The 21,469-nt window shown below is 47.3% G+C and overlaps 1 protein-coding gene across 1 annotated transcript in view; it reads right to left on the reverse strand.

Moving 5' to 3' along the window:
- Positions 1-2,671: 2,671 nt before the first annotated feature.
- LOC144165275 (uncharacterized) overlaps positions 2,672-21,469 on the reverse strand; it is a 75,566-nt gene continuing 56,768 nt past the window's right edge. The window contains exons 7-9 of the mRNA XM_077695406.1: positions 11,663-11,773; positions 6,864-6,918; positions 2,672-2,791 (exon numbers count right to left, since the gene is read on the reverse strand). Of these exons, the coding sequence (XP_077551532.1) occupies positions 6,907-6,918; positions 11,663-11,773 (123 nt within the window). The 3' untranslated portion in view covers positions 2,672-2,791; positions 6,864-6,906. The remainder of the gene's footprint in view (positions 2,792-6,863; positions 6,919-11,662; positions 11,774-21,469) is intronic.

The following is a 21,469-nucleotide window of genomic DNA, read 5'->3' on the forward strand; positions in this document are numbered from 1 at the left end:
AAGCTTCACTTTAATAATGGTGAAACGGCTACGCTGGTTGCTGCGGTTTCATCCTTCGGTCTCACTCGCGAAATTCAGCGGCCGCAAAGAGGCTCCGTAGCCCAATTCGCGAAAAACTCGGGGCGGGAAACTAGAAGTTCTTATAGTACTATCGTACCTTAAATTGTGAGCTGATGTACCTCGTGCAATTTGATTTCACCGCTCTAACTGGCCGACAAACCCCGATGCGCGCTCGCGCTCCGCGGCAGTAGCGCGCGGCACAGACCGGCCTGCGGAATTTTGGAGTGTCGGGTTCCTATAATGCCGCAGGCCGGTCTGTGCCGCGCGCTACTGCCGCGGAGCGCGAGCGCGCATCGGGGTTTGTCGGCCAGTTAGAGCGTGAAATCGCAAATGGTACTACCCCCACATCAACCCAAAATGTCCATACTGTCAGCAAGCCGTCACAGCTGATTTGCACCACCTGGTCTGGATATGCCCCAAATTCTCTCACTTCCCCAAACCCAGATCCCTCAAGCCGTATCGATCCCCTCACATTAGATGAACACACCCTTAACCTTATAATACGGTTCGCCACTAAGAGCGGTCTAGCACGAGTTATATAGCGATGGCCTACACCAGTGAATGGACCATTCAATGCTGAACAATTGTCCTGTGGAAAACTGATGCCGCCTCCCGAAGACCACGAACTCATACGAGCCCCCTTCAACCATAAATCCTCCCCTCCCAACTCCCCCACAGGGCCTCCGGCCTTCCCTTTTTGAATAAAAGATTTAACAACAACAACCGGCCTGCGGCCGCTCTCGCTCCGGCCGCTCGGGCGCTCCGATTGCTCGCAGCGCCCTCTGCGCAGCGCTGCACGTGCATCAGCGGCGCGGACACGCCTTCCCATAGAGAAAGCGCGCGGACGGCCGACTAGCAAATATTTCTAGGGACCATAGTATCACGGTGTTTGATCACGTGCAACATACCCAGACGCTGGTTGTTGCATTTTACAAATGTACGCAGCGGGGAGGGGGAGGGGGAGGGGGGGGGGGGTGTCATCGGTTGACACCATGGGCGCTCAATGAAGAAAGGCAAATGCCAGGGCCAGTTAACAACAGCACACAGAATATGCGTTTAGAACGGGGTTGCAACAGCACTGATGATGATAATTGCATTTTTATGGTGCAAGGCCGACTGTAGGCAAAGCGTTGCGACAACAAGAGAACCTAATGCTTTAGCTGCTGCTGTACCTAGGCTACCGATACCGTTGCAGCTTTAGGCTGCAATGGAACAGGGGTTATCGGCGCACACAGAAGGCAAACTTTGAGGTTTAGCCGGGAAATGCCGCCTTTATTGTAGAATGACAAGTGAAAGGTTATTTTCTGTTTTTTCGGAACTTCACTCATAGCATTCTAATCGCAGATTCCGCTACGTGTATGTGGGAAGCATAAAGGTCGTTCAGATACGCCGCTATTGATTAGAAGAGCGAGTTCGAAGGATTAGGTACACGTCAAGGCTTTGTACCTTGCTATATGTTGCTTAGATGACGTGCGATGTATAAATATGACTTCCGGAAGAGAGGGGGACATCACTTCCGGCTTAATTTCGGGAACTGAACCGGTGGGGGGAGCTGGTGTTGGAATTTATTGGAGAAAATACAGTCGTATACATGACGTGTTTATGACCAAACAGGCGAATAGCTCAGACACAGTGAACGGAGGTTTACCAACCCTAATATGGAGGCTATTTGGAACTTGCTCATTTCGGCTACGCTGACTGGTGACATATGATGAAGAACGCAAGAGACACTCAGAAAATGAGCGCAAACTATCAATAATTTTTTTCAGAGAAAATTTAATAAGCTTGATATCTTCTTGGGATAAATCGATAGAAGGTGCGGCGACACATTCATCAGCTTCGGTGTATAACTGTAAGAGACCATAATTACTCTGTTCGCGCGCTCTTCATCCTCTTCGAACACCTCCATGGAAGGGGTTGGAACCATGGCAGGCATTTGCTTGTTTGCATTGCGCCGCGAGCTTTCCCTGTGCCTGTGATGGCTTGCATGCATTGGAGGGATCTCTTAATCTCTCATTTAACGATCAAATAAAGTGAGTCGACATGAAGTGATGTATTTTGAGATTCTTGCAGACCTTTTTCATGCGGGGGCAAATACTTCAGTTGGGGATTGGCGAAGCACTGCTGCTATCGCTGCATCCTATCTCCAATTGATTATCATGGTTATAGTTAGGAACAAAATAGTGAAAGATGAACGATAACTCACCCCTGTGTACTCATGAGCAGTGCCCACAAAAGTTGGGGAACAATTTTGCTTGCCCTCAATGTAAATGCCACTAGGGCGAGATATAAGTCTACAAGACACGTATCTTAGAATGGAGAACAAGTGGGCTGGCTGGTGCATGTTGAAAACGTGATAGAATGCGCGAATTTACGCGACCTAACGTGAATTAGCGCGAATTAACACCACCTGCAAGCAATAAAACTTGGTTGTTAGTCAGCGCCGTGTGTGTCTTTTAGTCTGCGTCCCGTGAGCTCGCGCTGTATCTCACGTTTTCTACGAGATACAGTGTGTCCCTGCTCTTCAGTTCGCCAGCATGAGCGCATTGGCCTAGTTCCTGTGTTCCTGTGGCGTACAACACCAAAATAAACAGGCACAAGTGAAGAAAGGGTGACTCTTTTTATTTCTTGAGCATGGGCTCCGGAAGGTGCGGCCGAGCATGTCCGCATCCACGGATGGGTCCGAGCAGCAATCGGACAGGAGCAAAAGAAGCCGAAGTCAGGGAAGCCGCTGTTACAAGAAAGATTGGGAACAATGAACAACAAACTTCTCGGTTGCACGTCTGTTTTTTTAAGCCTGAGGTTGAGGTTTCAACGCTGCTGATTTGCTGGCGCACTGCATACAGTCTCCGACCCTCAGTCACATAAAAAAAAACATTTTTTACATGTACACGTACAACTCGAAGTAAATAGACCACAGAGTGTCGCAACTGCGGCTGGACAGCATAACTGCACCACCCAGGAGCGCCAACAAGAACCACAGAACGCTCTCTTGAAATCGCCCGCAGTGACCCCGCCACCCTGCGATATCTTTTATCGCCACTCGGCAGGGGTATCGGGCTCAGTTTAACTGTTTCCCTAGGCCAGCGCTACGACACTGCTCCTCGCTACCTGGAGGTACCCTTCCACAAGCGTGACCATGCTGAGCGAGGTGATAGAGCAATGTGCTCGCGATGGTCGCAGTATCGCCCGCATGGCTGCTTTCTCCTGGCACACCCCTAAAAGCACAGCACAGACAAAGAGGGAGAGAGTACGCGATGGAAGCGCGGACTCCCTACACTCTAATGCAAAAAAAAAAAAAAAAACTAACGGTTCGTCTTTTGAAGGAGTAACTACGCCTGTCGCAATCATTAAACGCTTTCGAGAGCAAATTTGAGACGACAAACGGTTAGTCCGCAATCCGTTAGCCCGTTCCAATGCTCCCCAAAGATGAACTGCTGCAAGGGAGTCGGAGAAAGAAAAAAAAGCAGTCCCGCCAGCCGAAACCGAACCATACCGCCTCCCGCAACACGAACCCAACACCCTACCAACTCGGCCACGCGGCCAGACAGGTGGCTGGTAGAAAATATGTATTTAAGTGTAAAGAGTGCGTGCTTTGCACAATGCGACGTTTCATTTTCGTTTGTGTCAGAATTTTTACCCGTTCAAGTGATAGTTATTGGCACTTTGCTTACCCTATGGGACATTGCTCAGCTCGGTTCTAAGTATAAATCCCAATACAGCTTTTTCTTGAAATAAACAGACAGACAAAAATAAAAAATTCGTCACCCTAGTTGTGACGGGAGGCTGTGTGATCTGACGACTAATTTGTTTTGACTCAAATTATTTACAACTAACTACATTAAGTGCTCTCACCATCGTATGTGAAAGTGTTCGTCTGTGTGAGTGCCAGAATAGGGAAACAGATCATGTTTTCCTGCATACGGGATACCAAAATCGGCGTTGCTTGGCCTGAATTCAAGTTATCGTTGATAGACAATCGCGACTGTGAAATTCTGCCGGGCTATAGAGCAGTTGCAGCATTGTCATAGCTTTGCAGGCAGGTATACTTGGCGTTTGTTGTCGTTGTTTTATCATTCGTCGTTGTCATTTGAAACTAATGCGTTTCTCTCGTGTATTTAACATATACAAACTCGTTGCGAATGGCGAGCAAGGTTTACTATTGTCCCTAACAACTGTTTTATTTTGTGGCGCTTTCGCGAACTTTCATTGGCTTTTATTACCTCTCGTGAATTCTATGCAAGTCAGCTCAATTAATCTAAGCACTCAGAAGCGTTTGGCCGTCGCGCATCTGCGCTAGGCGCTTTTGTTTTCATTAAAATGTAAATTTTTTTTCACATTGCACTAAATAAAATACTTACTGATTGCAATGACCTCTGCTTGGAAGTTGTAAGACTGTCTACAGACATTCGACCCATATCGCAGCGACGACGCCATTACACCACGGGATTAATGACCAGAGACGGGAGTACTAGAGCTGCACCTAACTGTACTCATGTAAAAGCTTGTTAATTTCTTCATAAATCGTCGTCTCTGGTGCGTTTATTTTTTGTTTTTTTGGCGTTGTAATTCAATTGTGCCAGGCAGATATGAATTAAGTGTTTTTTAATCCGTATCCACAGCTCACAAGTGTACTTTCATGCCTGCTTCAGTATATGAGGTCCCTGCGCAAGCGACAGTGGTCATTGAACATAAATGTGGGCAGTGCGCATGTTGAATTAAGTCAGTGAAACCCCATTACTTCCGCAGTTTTAGAGGACAATTCAACGGCTATGTTCAACTTGTGGCGCCTTTCTGTGATAAGCAATAAGCGATAAGCAATAAGTGATTCTGTGATAAGTGATAAGCAATGACGAGTACGGTTTTCCTGCGTGGATACAGGTCGTGCACGCCTTCGTTTAAAATTATTTGCATTGATGTAAAAATTTATGCTCCCTATATTTACGATTTTCGAGCCCCGAAACGTTGTTTTGCCTGCCTATTTTTTGATGCCTAAAAATCCAGCCTCTCTTAATGATGCATCAATGAAACTAAATGCTGCATTGCGGCTTCCGTTGCTCTGCGGTAAAAAAAATTTATTACACATTTGTGCACACGGCACACATGATTCCACAGTTACACCAATTAAAGACGGACGGTTTCCCGTTAAAACTAACGGCTGTATTGCCCCATTTTGCCTTAACATGTAACATAACGTATTTTTAAAAAAAAGGAGAGCTTAATTAGTACTGCAAAATGCGCGTGGAAAGCCGGTAAACCGCAATGCCAATGATCACTATCGCAGATAGAACTACTTTGGATTTAATTAGTTTTTATATCACTTGCCTGCTAAGCATCCGGCCATGAGTGCTTTGGTCTTTCTCTCGAAATAACCGCGTGGAAGACGGGAAATCAAGCCACATCTGCTATTAACCACTAGAGGATTTCATGCTCTGCGCCAACGTGCGTTTAAATAATATACGGCTGACTGCGACAAATCAACGTATGGCGTATAGAGCTCGCCGTATAATCGACGATCAGTGTGGAGCACTGGGCTGGACTCGAGGATCCGAGCGCAGCACGGAGTCGCTGAAAGAGACGCCCATAGGTCACCCTCTAAGTGCTGGTGCACACTCGTCGTTAACTCAGCTGATGCTCCACAAAGTTTATTCTACCTCTCTCTCTCTCACGGGTGAATTTCAACTGACAAGGTTTCTTGACGCTCAGCAAATGCAATTTTCAGCTCACCTACCTCCCAACCGCCAATAAATTACCAGCCGGAATTTCGAACTCAGCAATTAAGGTAGCACGTAATAAAAGAAAAGGAAAGAGAAAGCACGATCCCTTTACTGACAGTGAGAATTGCCTTGGGAATGTAATTACAATATTCTGTAGGCCTGACTCGTTTCCCTCCCATAATTATTGGTTTAACCCTTGTGTGGACCTTTTCGTTCACGTTAAAGATTTCCACTTGGTCAAACTTGTCTGAAGCACTCCACTACGGCCCGCTTTAAATACTCCGTTTCTCCCCAAAAAATTGATTTTCAAATTATTTGTTTACAGTTACGAACCACGCGGAACGACCGGGCAGGCGATTCTGGGACGCCTGTAAAATTCACTTCGAGTTGTTACGCTTATAGTGAAGAATGGAACCAGTGTGAGCGAGCCATGTTCCTCCGCACAGATCGCCGTCATACCCGTTCGTAGCTTCTTGAGGAAGCAGCAATGTCATCAGCACGAAGTAGAGCAGCACTGTCCACCAGAAACTCTCGCGCTCAGACTGACGCAGAGGGAAGAATTCTGATATCAGATACAGAGGCGGTAACAATGCTCACGAATCCACTGAACTCGAGCGTTCGTTACCGCGGCGCTTCAAGGACACGCCGTGATGCACGCTGGCCACCTGCACACTTTTACACTACAATGCCATGATTACCTCGAAATGGAAGACAACACGGTAAGCTGAGCATGCTAGTTGCAGCGTTTCAACTTCGCGGAAAAACCACGTAACGTCACGGTTTGTGGGGAACATATGTGGTACCCTAGAAGACAATTTACTGATGTGCTATAGGCACGCTTTCTAGCGCTCGCAAGAAAAACACTTTTGCAATGGGAGAGTTTCCACGCGGTGTGACGTGAAAGGATTCGATAAAAAGGAGCGCCCATTTATTACAAGGCAGTTTATGCGAGAATAACTGCAGGAGTTAAAACACGTTTCAACTGACTTGTAGAAATGCGTCGTTGACTTTAAAAGAGACTGCAGAAGGGAGCCATAAGTACTCCGCCAAAGAACTCTCAATATAGAAGAACGGCTACTCACGTACTCACGAGTTCGATAAAACCAGCCGGCGCCAGCAATGGTGCGTTTCACACAGTTCCCTGCGGATTGCAAGTAAAAAGAAGGCGTCGCTTAGACCTTTACCGCAAAGAGCCATCCGTATGAATGCTATCGCTTGGGCATACCAATACTTCAGAGTTTACTGGTGGTGTAGCATTTACTGAGCTTGGCGATAAAGTGGGCCTCCTCGTGCTTTGTGATGTCCATATACCTAAAGTCAGGGACAAATTCACCTTTCACAACTTCAAAGCCTGCAATAACCCCTCCTAATTGAACATTTTATCCATTGCCTAAAGCACCACCGTATATGCGAAGTATTATAGCCGCAAAAACCCAGGTCCCCCTTTATTCAGCAACAATTTAATGTTGTGGGAACTGTATTTCAAAGATTGTCCCTTGAATATCATGTTTTTGAATAGTATTATGTCGCATATAGAAATTGCACAAGAAGTAAGATGGCCTTGCTAAAGCATATTTCCGCCCAATTTGAGGAAAAAACATCAGCCAAAGAGTAATAAGTGTTACGTAGGAATGAATGGTTGTGAATGCTCAACGAGCGGCTCAACAAACAAGCCTGCCTATAAAATCTTCGTCATGCCAGATGACATGTCCATCATTATGTGCCAATATTTAACGCGAGCCTCAAAATCAGCGGGCTAAATGAAAGAGTGCTAAAAATGTGCACATTTCAGTACTTCCTCGCCTACTGCGAACGACGTACGTGGGAATTAAACCCCGTATACTGATTATTGGTGATTCCATTACCCAATCTGTAAAAAAAAGTGAAGATTACAGCGGCCTAGTGTGTACGTACACACTAGGCCGCTCACGAACCTTGGTTCGTGAGCACCATTATTTTGCTGTTTTTCCTAGTTCAGGACAAGAGCTGCATGGTCAGGTGGTTGAAAGGCGAAAAAATTATTGTAAAGAGCAAAACGGCTTCGCCTGATTGGATAGGGAGGAAAGACCTCAAGAAGTGTTTCTCCGGCAAGACAATACCCAGCAAGCCATTGACTACACGTTCGGGCATTTAGAGCACCGACGCCTCACTTCTGCACACTAGAAGTACGCATTACTCGTCTTCTGCACACACACACGCGGCCGTCCTACACCACCAGTCCCACTGCGCACGTAACCGCTCTTTGTATACTGCGCGTACCCCTACTAGCCGGTGGTTTAGAAGCCACCCCTTCCACAATTCTATCTTAAAAGGGCCCTGAAAAAGCTTTTGCCGATACATTGGTGTTCGCATTTTCAAGTAAACGAATTTCCTAGTAATCCATCTTTAAGAATTTTGTTAAAGCGTTGAGTATTAGCGGAGCTATTGCAAATCAAAACATCGCATTTTCGCCCGCGTCGCGATTCACCCTCGCTTCGTACACCTCCCCGCACCGCGCGAGTGGGACTACACATGATGGCTCGCTTCTCGGTGACGTCTGCAAGGCCATCCGGTTGCGGCGTCGTCTGCTGCAGCGATATTCTGCGCCGCAGCCTCGCTTAGGGTCGGGCCCGTCTGACTTTCTGCGTTCTATTTGGGCCATTTTAGACGCAAAGCATCTCTCAGTCGACCCTCCGTCGTCCGGCGTCCGCACCTCTCGTCCTCTCCACACCACCTGTGCGCTAGCGCGCGCTGCTCCTCCTCTCCACTCCCTCTGCTCTGCAAATAAGCCCATCCACGCTCCGCTCAGTTGCTTCTTCGGTACTGCGCCGTCCGATGAGTGCAAATGGACGCCAACGATTCCGTCAGCGAACTGGCTGGCACACCTTCAACTAGCGCCAGCCAGCACACTGTCAGAACCGCGAGCACCCCCGAAGACAAGGCTGCACAGAGGAGAGCTCGAGACGCCGAACGTAAACGGCAGCGTCGAGCAGCGGATTCCTCGCGTCGAGAACGAGAAGCCGCTTTGAAACGCCAGCGGCGAGTAGCTGATCCAGATGGCGTTCGGCAACGTGACAACGCTTCGAAACGCCAGCGTCGAACAGCGGATTCCTCGCTTCGAGAACGAGAAGCCGCAAAACGTTCCCCACTACTCGATAAATAAAGAAGACATTTAATGCGCTACTACACGTGTCTTTACTCTAAATTCCAATTAACACGCTACTACTCCACTGCTTTGCATCCCCTCAGGGTTCCCACGTGGGAAGATGCTGTAATTTTTTTTATCATTTTGCTTATGAATCCTGCACTCCACTCACGGCTGGAAAAGCTGATGGAAGGAACATGCCCTACATACGGAAGACTAAAATATCTAAGACAATGACTACCGAATCCCCTCAAAATTTGTTAGAGAGAACGTACATGCTTTCCGAACCAACGTCGGTTTATAATACAGTCTAGTCCAGTTATAACAATATCCAAGTGCCAAGGACATTCCATCGTTATATCCGATCATTGTTATAAGCGAATTGCGAAAAAAAAAGACGAGAGAGCGCTGAAAACATTTTATTTGCATGCAAGCAAGGTCGTAATTTGCGGAAAAGAAGCCATACTCGGTTAGTTAGTTTGTATGCCGCGCGTGAAGCTTGTGCACATTTCTTTCAACAGCATCTGTAGGTGATTCACCTAGCTGAAAGAAAGGTCCTTGGAGGAAATGAAGTCCCTGAGGGACTGTGTCATGCGTCGGGCCTCCTGCAAAGACACTACCTGAGGGCTGCGCAACCGCATCGTTAGAGTCGTCACTGTCACCGCTATCAGCAGCCTGTATCCGCGCAACAGTGGCCTTTGAGTGAGGCACTCAGACGTTTCCAAAATATCGGCCCTGACGTCCCTTCCGCGGAAAAACGGGGGCAGTTGAGGAGGCACCCAGTCAAATTCAAAAATCAGTGCACACGTGAGAAAACAAGCGAACGTGTGAATCGCGAGCGAGCGACTCCGCGATCTTGCGGGCGGGTGCGGGGACGATGCCAATGCGGTGGCGCCGAGGAGTTGGGATTCGGAAGGAGAACCGCTCTCTTCCTCTCCACTTTCTCGTAAGAGGCATAGTCGACTCGTGAAAGGGATGTTGTTGTTGTTGAACACGTTCATTTCACATTTTTATGAGCCAGCGGGAGCGCGCATTTTTGGCGAACGCTGGAACCAGATTCAATCGTTATATCCGATATGGCGGCACTAAGGCATTGTAATAAGCGGTTTATTTTCTCATAGAAAGCATACGAAAGTGGATGGTGGCATAGGTGTTCATCGTTATATCTGATATATTGTTATAAACGCTATGATAAATGGACTTGACTGTATTGCTTAATTGGCGGCTCGTTCGCGTCAATGTCGAGCTTGGTTGTGCTGTGGTGACGCCATGCTCGCGCGTACACAAGCAGTTGAGGTATTGCATCCAGTTATTCCGATCGGTTCTGAACGTGATCGACACAAAAAGCAGCGGAAGCTTTGCACGGTGCGGTACAGGCACTATTTTTAGAGTGCGTCGTGCATACGGGGAACTCCTATGCGACTATAGGTTATCAACTGCTAGACAATTACATCGGAACAGATATTACGAGTGGTCTCGGAAGACTAGTGTGGGTTGAGGAGCCGTGTGCGCCTGCCTCTTTGTTCGACTGTGCATATAATAGCAGAAAACAATGATTCCGCCCTCGCTTTGACCTCTGATGGCATGGAGCCCCTTTTATATCTAGAAAGGCTATTTGTTCATTTTTTACGTGGTGAGGGCTGTCATTGCGATACGTGGATGGTTTGGTCGGTAGCCGCGGCCCTATATCCGGCCCTCCTCCTTCCTATCCCCCCCCCCCCGCCTACCTTATGCTTTGTTTAAGTGGATGAGCGGAAACTATCTTGACCCTATATAAAGACATACCAATTTTTTCAAAATACACAAATCTCGCCCTCTTAAAGCACAATTGCCAATTTACATACACAAACTACGAGTTTAAAACTCAACGAATCGTACTTATGACTATGGTAGTTCCACAGTTTATTAAAAAAGTTCTGTTTTGGATTCGCGAATACGATTCCCAAACTATGCCACTTAGAAGGTAGAAAACAAAGAACAAGCAACACCCTGCCGGTATTTGAACCAGCCACTTTGATTGAGGGGCACGAAGTATTAGTCCACTGCGTCACAAAAAAAAAAAAACGGAGACGGCGCTGAAATAACCTGTATTTAGACCCATTTAGACCCATCATTTGTGTCCCATCAATGTTTTGTACATGAGTGCAAAGATTCCTGGCTGGTTAACTGAACATTTCTTGAATAACAGTTGCGCAGTAAGGTTTCATAAAGCCCTCACCGTAGCTGACCTACGGCTACAGCACTGTACCGGCTGCGACTGCGATTTCTCTCTGCGGGAATACCGCTCGCTGTGCTTTTGCTTTACGCTTTACTCTAAAAACATTGGGCGACATTGGTTCCTTATTATCCAATAAACCTTCCGTAACTCCTCTTCTCCTCTTCTGCTGCACAAAGCGGTAATTAACCAAAGGTGTCCCCGAAACCCCTCGACGCGAAGCAGCCGACGCTTCTCTTCGCCGGAAATGCGAGCAGCCTTCCAAAGTGCGAACAGCCTTCCAATAGCAGTGTTTCTGCTTATTGACGCACTTGGAAGAATCGATGACATACTACGTGCGTCGCAATGGCCGAGCCCAAAAACATGAAGGAAAGGGTGGGAACGCGACAACAAACTTTGCAACTTAAGTATGAGCTTTCCGCTGCACGTAAAAATGTTATACTTGGCAGTGGCGACATTGAAAACCCAGCTTAAGGATTGCGCTAGTTCATTTAGTGTGCTCAAAACGCCCTTCATAGCCTTTTCAAAGTCACGCTACTAACGCACCTGATCCGAAGAGTCTTCCCCCAACGGCTCGGCTTCCGACAGCGATTCACCGGCCGAATCCTTCAGTCTGTCTTGGCCACTCCCATCAGACGTGCCGCTCCCTTCGTCCAACTGAAAAAAAAGTACCCTGAACTCGACACACTAATTACAAAATCATAAAAAGCTGCTCGTGTACACAGTATGTTCGGGGTTACCCCGGCGAGCAGAAGTGGCTCAAAAACGGCCACCAGAACTCGCTTTCGACACTTCTAACAGCATAGCAAGTCGGCCCGCTTCCTCGCCTTTCCCTCAACATCCTGGTCCGCGCGGGGAGGAAACCCTCGGGTTGCGGCATTTGGTCCACATTCGGCGTGCGACAACGCATTTCACTCCACAGCACCCACGTCAAAGTTCAATCTATTCCGCGCCAAATCCACCCTACCTACAATGTCGGCCGCGCAGAAGCGTTCGCAAGTTACAGCTGAACAATACCGATACCGACACGGGATACGCGGACGTGGTAACCTACTCGCACTGCCATGCCCACGCAGTCCTTTCAGTCGATCCCCGAAGCTGCATCCTGCTATCCTCCACCATCGCTCATATCACTTCCGAAGAAACAGCCATAGCCGTGGCCGCCCCTGCAGCCCCATCGGCTATGTCACGAACAGTACGAACTGTCATCAAGCCTGCCACAAGCTTCTTTTTGGCTGCATTTTACCACCGCGTTCAAGATTCTCGAGATTATCAAGGCCTTGCCACACGATAACAATGTGCCGGAGGTTGTGCTTGCCTCCCAAGGAATGAGGCGGCTTAGCCGGTGGCCGTGACCACCTACATAGTCAGTTCTTCCGAAGGTTGGCCGTTCCAACCTTCCCTTCCCTACTCGCTACACAGATATCCTCTGCCACTAATGTCAAAGACACTACGCGCGATTACACACGCCTCGCCCGTGTTTTAATATCCGCGACTTCGACTATTCGACACACTACACACTGAACAAGAGTGCGAAGATTAGCGAGTAGTTAAATATCCATGATTAAAACAGCTGAAGGGACAGGACGAGAAAAGCTGACAAGGACGGCCGCTTACTGGCGACTGAATTTTTTTTAAATAAACAGCAATATATATATATATATATATATATATATATATATATATATATATATATATATATATATATATATATATATATATATATATATATATATATATATATATATATAGAGAGAGAGAGAGAGAGAGAGAGAGAGAGAAATAAGGGTTGGCAGTCAAGGGTATTGCACCAGACCGGTATTCTGGAGGTCGTGGGTTCGGATCACACCTGGCGGGCATTTTTTCTCCACTTTCTTTCCAAATTCTTCATCTGTTTATGACCCACCTCATCCTCCCCTTAGCTTAACGAGGATTCCTTGACTGCCAACCCTTATTTCTCTCTTAATCAACGAGCCCCTCATTTACAATTCTGAATCGCTACATACATACATACACACACACACACACACACACACACACACATATATATATATATCTATATATATATACATATATATATATATATATATATATATATATATATATATATATATATATATATATATATATATAGCGAATCAGAATGGGAAATGAGGGGCTCGTTGCAAATAGGACAGAACTAAAATAAGAGTTCGCAGTCAATAAAACTTCGGAAAGCAAAGGGGAGGATGTGGTAGTTCATTGAAACAGATAAAGAATATGGAAAGAAAGGAAGAAAGTGGAGATAAAATGCCCGCCAGGTGGGATCCGAACCCACGACCTCCAGAATACCGGTCTGGTGCGATAACCACTACGCTACCGGCGGGGCGACTTTACCCTCCACTTTCTGTCACGGCACGGTTCACGGCCCGGGGGTTAAAAAGAAGGTCCCCTTCGCCTCGAGTCACGGCCCGGGGGTTAAAAAGAAGGTCCCCTTCGCCCCGAGTAGTCCGATTGGCGGTGGTCACCACCCCCAAGCACAGGAAACAAAATTACCTTAATATAAATACCCCAGAAAGTGGAGGGGAAAATCCCCCCGCCGGTAGCGTAGTGGTTAACGCACCAGACCGGTATTCTGGAGGTCGTGGGTTCGGATCCCACCTGGTGGGCATTTTTTCTCCACCTTCTTTCTTTCTTTCCAAATTCTTTATGTTTCACTGAACTGCCACATCCTCCCCTTTGCTTTCCGATGTTTTCTTGACTGCCAACTCTTATTTCAGGCCTATATATATATATATATATATATATATATATATATATATACCGTAATTACCCGATTCTAACGCGGACCTTTTTTCCGGAAAATAGGTTGAAAAATCGCATGCGCGTTAGAATCGGATACGAAACCGAAACTGCCGAGACAGCGGAAATTTCGTCCCCCCCATCGCCATCGCCATCTCACGATGGCGCCAAAGCCTTTAGCAACAATTTTTCGAACGCAGGAAGCATAGGCGCCTAGGCTTTTCGATCGGCGTTCACACAAATCGTCAAATCGTTCCACTTGCGCGCTTCATAACAGCAATGGCAGCAGCGGCTCTCACGCGTTCAAGACGAGCAGTCGGCTGAAGTGCGTGCCTCTGGAGAAGCTCGCGGGATGGGCGTGCGAGGCGTGGGCCACGATCCCATCGACCATGGTTGAACGTTCGTTCAGAAGTGTGGCATCGCGAACGCTCTTGACGGTACCGAGGACGAGATGTTGTGGTGAGCGGAAAGCGACGAGGAGTGGGATGAGTGAGATTACTTCGGGAAATAAATCGCCCATTTCTCTCGCATTCATTTGTCTGGGTCACAAAGTTACTTGCGCGTTACAATCAGAGGTGCAAGTTTTTTCGTTTTTTTTGCCAGGAAAATCGGGTGCGCGTTAGAATCGGGGGCGCGCTAGAATCGGGTAAGTACGGTATATATATATATATATATATATATATATATATATATATATCAGTGTGTCGAACCGAAAAAATACGGGTTCGGTTACGGTTCGGGTTCAGGTAAATTTATTTTGTTCCAGTTCGTGAACCGGTTCAGAACTGAATTATTAGCAAGGCGTGAAAAATCAGTTTTGTATACTTTAAATTCATCAAAACTGAAGTACTTTTTCTCTTCACTCGAACTAGTGGTTTTTTGAAAATGAGCTGCAATACTACTGTCAAATTTGAAAATATTGGCCAGGTGTAACAGAAAATGTACCAGCCTCTTTTTCACCACCCCTACTGTCATCCTAGAGACTACACAAAGCCGCCGCCAAGAGACATGAGTGTGTTATTTATTGGTGCCCCTTTCTTCGTTTATTGTACTGCTTAGATGCTAATAATGACTTAAGACATTGCCAATTTTGCTTGAATTACTTCCTTGTTACGTCACTGCTGATGCTGGGTGGCAGAAAATTTGAAAGTTTTTTCGGTGTTTCTCACCACTTCTTGTAAAAACAACTTCCTTAACGAGTCACCAAAGGCAGATCTTTCAAATAAGGCAAGGCAGGGCTTTGTTTTCATGGTCCATTTAGGATCCTTGGCCAAGCATGTAAGATGACGCGGCGGAAAAATATCGCCGACCACGGGCTGCGGCCCCTTCGTTATCGGGCTTACTGCGACAATCAAGAGCGAATGCTGCCTGCAAAACAATCAACAAAGAAAACTTCCACGTAACCCGCCGCGGTGGCTCAGTGGCTAAGGCGTTGCGCTGCTGAGCACAAGGTCGCGGGTTCGATTCCCGGCCGCGGCGGCCGCTTTTCTGATGGAGGCGAAAAGCAAAAACGCCCGTGTGTACGAGATTTCGGCGCACGATAAATATCCCCAGGTGGTCAAAATTAATCCGTAGCCCTCCACTACGGCGCGCCTCATCGCCTGCGTTGCGTCGGCGCGTTAAACCCTACTATCAATCAATCAATCAATCAATCAAAACTTCCACGTAAAGCGCGCAAACACACGCCCGCGCACACAACATGGCGTTTTATTCGCCTGTGAAGAGCAGCTTTACCTGTACAAGAGACTACCAAAGACGCTAGTGGAAATCAGCGAAACCAAACGTACAGTGCCCAACGCTGGGCACACCTGTCAATTCGAAAGAACACAGTCTCTAGAATTTCGAATAGACACGTATCTTCGCTTACCTCACCCGCCGCGGTGGCTCAGTGGCTAAGACGTCGTGCTGCTAAGCCCAAAAAAACGCGGTTTCCATTCCCGGCCGTGGCGGCCGCTTTTCTGATGGAGGCGAAAAGCGAAAACGCCCGTGTGTTCGAGGTTTCGGCGCCCGCTAAAGATCCCCAGGTGGTCAAAATTCATCCGGAGCCTTCCACTGGGGCGCGCCTCATCACCTGTGTAGCGTCGGCGCGTTAAACCTCATAATCAATCAATGTTCTCTTTCCCCGTGCAGTACGTTTAAGAACCTTATTTCTCCGGCCCCTTCGCCCTATTTCCCCCTCTTCCTCGTTTCGTGAGGTTCGCCTCGCTTGTATAAAGCCGATGTCTCGAACCAATAACAAACATATGTGCGTCCCTTTCTTCGTGCGTCCTGTTAGTGGCGCTGTTTTAATTCTTGTGATTATGCATGTACCTAAAAGCCAAAATTTCAACACTCTTTAGCTGCTGTAAATAGGCATAGGCAAATGTAGGGCTTGAACCTTGGCTGGTACACAGTGCAACAATCTCGTGGACTGATTGCACTTGCACTGTCCCAATGAGGGAGAAAGAGAGAGCGACAAACGTTTTATTGAGCCTTTTAAGGCCCCTTGTGGGGGCGTGGTGACAGGCGCACCGGCGACCGCGGGAAGGGTGAATTCGGTGCTTCAAACATCGTGCAGGCTGCCAAGAGTTTGACATTTCTTCTTCCCAGCCTTGCACCCTGCTTGCTCGACCATCAGCAACATACCATTGCAATTAGGAGCCTTAATTGCTATACTGGTGTGCAGTCGTTTCACCATGTTGTGGCTATGGCGTTGTGCTGCTGAGCCGAAAGACGCGGGTTTGATTTCCGGCCGCGGCGGCCGCTTTTCTGATGGAGGGGAAAAGCGAAAACGCCCGTGTGTACGAGATTTCAGCGCACATTAAAGATCCCCAGGTGGTCAAAATTAATCCTGAGCCCTCCACTGCGGTGCGCCTCATCGCCTGCCTTGCGTCGGCGCATTAACAAACCTCACAATCAATCAAGTAATCAAATTGTCACCATGTTGTGACCGTGATGAGCGTGTTCGGAGCGTTTTGATTCATTGAACGGGTAAAAGTGAGCGAGAGATTGCGAAGTTGATGGCGCGTGAAAGAAAGAAGCCCCTAATGACACTTACCACCCGTTATCAATAACGGGATGGTCGAACCGTTTTGTCGAGAACCGGAAACCGCTATTTCTTTTTTCGGTTCAGTTCCGGTTCGGGTTCAGCCGGCTCAAAAAATAATGGTTCGGGTTCGGGTTCAGTTCCGGCAAAAATACCGGTTCGGTTCCGGTTTTCGGTTCGGTTCGGTTCCGGTTCGACACCCTGATATATATATATAGCGAATCAAAATGGGAAATGAGGGACTCGTTGAAAATAGGACGGAAATAGGAGTTGGCAGTCAATAAAACTTCGGAAAGCAAAGGGAAGGATGTGGTAGTTCATTGAAACAGATAAAGAATTTGGAAAGAAAGAATGCAAGTGGAGAAAAAATGCCCGCCAGGTGGGATCCGAACCCACGACCTCCAGAATACCGGTCTGGTGCGATAACCACTACGCTAACGGCGGGGCGATTTTCCCCTCCACTTTCTGTCACGGCCCGGGTCACGGCCCGGGGGTTAAAAAGAAGGTCCCCTTCGCCTCGAGTCACGGCCCGGGGGTTAAAAAGAAGGTCCCCTTCGCCCCGAGTAGTCCGATTGGCGGTGGTTACCACCCCCAAGCACAGGAAACAAAATTACCTTAACATAAATACCCCAGAAAGTGGAGGAGAAAATCCCCCCGCCGGTAGCGTAGTGGTTAACGCACCAGACCGGTACCGGTATTTTGGAGGTCGTGGGTTCGGATCCCACCTGGCGGGCATTTTTTCTCCACCTTCTTTCTTTCTTTCCAAATTCTTTATGTTTCAATGAACTGCCACATCCTCCCCTTTGCGTTCCGATGTTTTCCTTACTGCCAACTCTTATTTCAATCATATATATATATATATATATATATATATATATATATATATATATATATATATATATATATATATAGACTGAAAGGATAAAAACTCACACAGAGCGCGAAAAAAATAAGGTTAGTAGAGACAGAGACAAACGAGAAATACTTAGAAAATAAAAATAAGTTTACTGACGTTTCAGGGAGAGGACTCCCTTTCTTCAGAGTACCAGTTTCAGAGACACGCGAGAAAGACGTAGAAAAAATAAAAATAAGTTTACTGACGTTTTAGGAAGTCTTCCTGAAACGTCAGTAAACCTATTTTTATTTTTTCTACGTCTTTCTCCTCGTGTGTCTGTGTCTCTACTAACCTTATATATATATATATATATATATATATATATATATATATATATATATATATATATATATATATATATATATATATATATATATATATATATATACCGTAATTTCCCATTATAACGAAGTCAGCGGGAAGGCCAAAAAGTTTCGCTATAAGCAGTGCTTCGATATAAGCTAAAATATGGGCTTTAACTGCGCCACAGCTGTGAGGAATGAAAGCACAATGTATTCACGGAAGCAAAACTTTATTCAGGTGCAAAAACGCAGTGAGCTTTGCGTGTTTCAAGGTCATGCTGGGATCGAGCAACCCCTGCTCCAATTTGACCTAACATTGCATGACGCTGCGGTCGCTGCACATAAAAGTGGCAGCGGACACATTTATAGGGGGCGGGCGGGCGTCACGTCACGCTAGATGAGTTTCCCGCTGGAAAGCGCCGCAGACGCAGTGGCTCGAGTGTGAGGTGGTGTTATACTAAATAAAACGGCGCGTATGGCCAAAAGGCCGAGGAGGAGTCGCTGAGGTGTGCGGAACACGTCCGCCATTTGCCGCCAATTTCGGTGGTAGGGGGACATCTTTAAAAATTATTGTAAGCCGGTGTCGCCACTGGTAGTAGTAATTCTCAAGAATAAAATTCTTCGTGCTCTTAAAAAAAGAAAACGCTTACTTTTGAAGGAGTTATTCCAGCCTGAATCGGTGAAAGTCATCTAGCTGTGTTTCTATCGGCCGCCGGTATGGCTGGTGTACTCTGGAGGAGCCGGCGTTCGAACGAAGAGTGGCCCTCTTATGCCTTCAGATGATTGCGTCAGCAGCAAATATGGATTGCTCTGCCGCGTTAGCTCGAGTTACAATTCCTACTTCTCATATAAATTCGATGCATACAGCGCTGTCACTTGTGTGGTCGTGCTCGCTATTCGGCGATGAAGTGATAAACCCACTGACTCGTCAGTTTAGTTATAGAACATTTCCGCTCAGGACCCGCCGCGGTGGCTCAGTGGCTAAGGCGTTGCGCTGCTGAGCACGAGGTCGCGGGTTCGATTCCCGGCCGCGGCGGCCGCTTTTCTGATGGAGGCGAAAAGCAAAAACGCCCGTGTGTACGAGATTTCGGCGCACGTTAAAGATCCCCAGGTGGTCAAAATTAATCCGGAGCCCTCCACTACGGCGCGCCTCATCGCCTGCGTTGCGTCGGCGCGTTAAACCCTACAATCAATCAAATCAAATTTCCGCTCAGGGAAGCGCAAGCGGGCGTGCGGCATTCCGTTCGAAAAGAAAGTTATTTCTGAACGCTTTTCCCTACACACAGCACAGGCAAAGGCGTTCATGCAAATCTAGGATGAAATGAAACTGGATCCATGATCTAATTCCTACTACTTCCTCAAGCCACCTTGTGCCAAACCAAATCTACTTGGACCCAGCATGTCCATCGCGGCGGACGATCGCAGAGCCAGATTCCTCTATTGGTATCATTGTATGAAACACTATGGCCTCAAGGACCGCACCAACGAAGGCGCCAACATTGTTTGCTGAGGGCACTTCTTAAGGCAGCAGAGGGCTGATATTGTAGTTTGATCAAGATGGACGGTTTCTCTTGTGAGGCTGAGGTTATGGAAGAGACAGCGCTTGCGCCATAGTGCTGCGTGACAGGCGGAATCTCGTTTTGTGCAGATCTGGTGCACTGCTACAAGTTGGTTTACTACGTGTAGCTTGGAAAGTGTATTACGAAAAAAGTACAGTCTACAAATAAGCTTTGTTGCGCCGAATGAGTGACAGCTCGATATAATTATAAACAGCAATAAATGAGCAGTGGGGCTAAACACAGAAAAAGAGCCGGGTTTTTTTTTTTGGCGCCTGTCTTTTTTTTACATTCTCGAGCGGCGTCGGGTCGCGAGTTTCTCCTTAGAAGAACGGCTGCCGCGTTTGTGAGCAGGACACACCTAAGGAAAGCGCGTTGTAAATGTTCACCAAGCAAGGGAAAAGATGGTGCGAACGTATTCTTTACCAAGTCTTTATGCAGTAACAGCCGCATTTCGAATTCGCAAGTTTCGCATTTGTCACGCCCTTCCCGGCCCGCCGTCTGCAATTCGCGGTAACTGGTGAGAACGTAAAGTGGTACTTCTGTTTTCCATTAAGCAGTCTAATGGGACGCGAAAGATATATGCAGACGTCCGCTTTCTCGCTCCCGAGCCCTTGTGTGGTGCAAGGAGGTTAATGTTTTTAACCTCCTTGGTGTGGTGGCGTTGAAACATCGTAGATGAAACTTTGCGATCTGGGACAGGCACGGGCGCCTCAAGCGACCCACCACGGAGAGAGAAGCAACCCAACGGGAAAGTTCAGTCGCTCGCGCTAACCGCCAGATGGCGAGATGTAACTTTGAATTTCGAAATTCTTGACGATGCAGTTATATGCGTAACATTTGCAATAATATACCACATGAACTGTTTGGTAGTAAGTAAAACGTTACAGTTCTTTATGTTACCACGAAAGCGAGATGCAAGGCCGAAAGCCAACGGGTACTTATATGAATAGGGCGGGGTTTTTTGTCGATTCCATGGAGGTGTTTGGGAGAAAGCGCCACGAGTAACCATAATCCAAAGGAAAAACGCAGTTGCACCGGAGAACCGTGTGTATAACCAATGGTACGGAGAGCTTGGTGTTCCTCTTTTGTACTGCTTTGGAAGCAACGGCGCATCTTTAGGCGAACACTTTCCCAGCAGGTGAGTCATTGAGCGGGTGTAAAGCAGCTCCGCACTCATCCTGTTTCCTGTGCCTGGCGACTTGGTGTTGCATGAGACGGAAAACAAGCGCTAAATAAAAACACAGGACGAAGAGTGGACGGGACGAGCGCTAACTTTCAACAAAAAGTTTATTGCAGAACCAGCGCGTCTGGCCAGCATGAAGAGAGGGGAAAGGAAAGGGAAACATAAAAAACGGTGGGCAAAACAAGAAAAGAAAAACCGTGACGTGCCGCCTATGACAAGAAATCCAATTCAAGTTTCGATAAAGCTACAGATGGCCTGCTGACGCATTGATCCCCCGACCTTGCTATCTCTGCCGCTTTCACAATTTCTCTTGTCAGGCCCGAGCGGTGAAAATACAAGACGGTTGCTTGGTTGCACAGTTGATGACACGAGTTTCCCGAGACACATTTTTACAGTGGGCAGCCAGCTGGCCTCCTGACCTTGTTCTTGTGCTCTTGGAGGCGAACGTTTAAGCATCTGCCGGTCTGGCCGATATAGTGTCTGACCTTTCCCTTCTGGCTTGGTGTTTCGACTGTTTTCGGGGTATCCATTTTACAATACCGTTTCCGTGGCTGTAGAACTGTGTATTATATTGTGGTGTGGCTGCTTTTCATCTGACGAGGCACGTT

This window comes from Haemaphysalis longicornis, unplaced genomic scaffold, assembly GCF_048455015.1.
Source record: "Haemaphysalis longicornis isolate Haplotype H1 unplaced genomic scaffold, Haemaphysalis longicornis Haplotype H1 scaffold_1, whole genome shotgun sequence".
NCBI lineage: Eukaryota > Metazoa > Arthropoda > Arachnida > Ixodida > Ixodidae > Haemaphysalis > Haemaphysalis longicornis.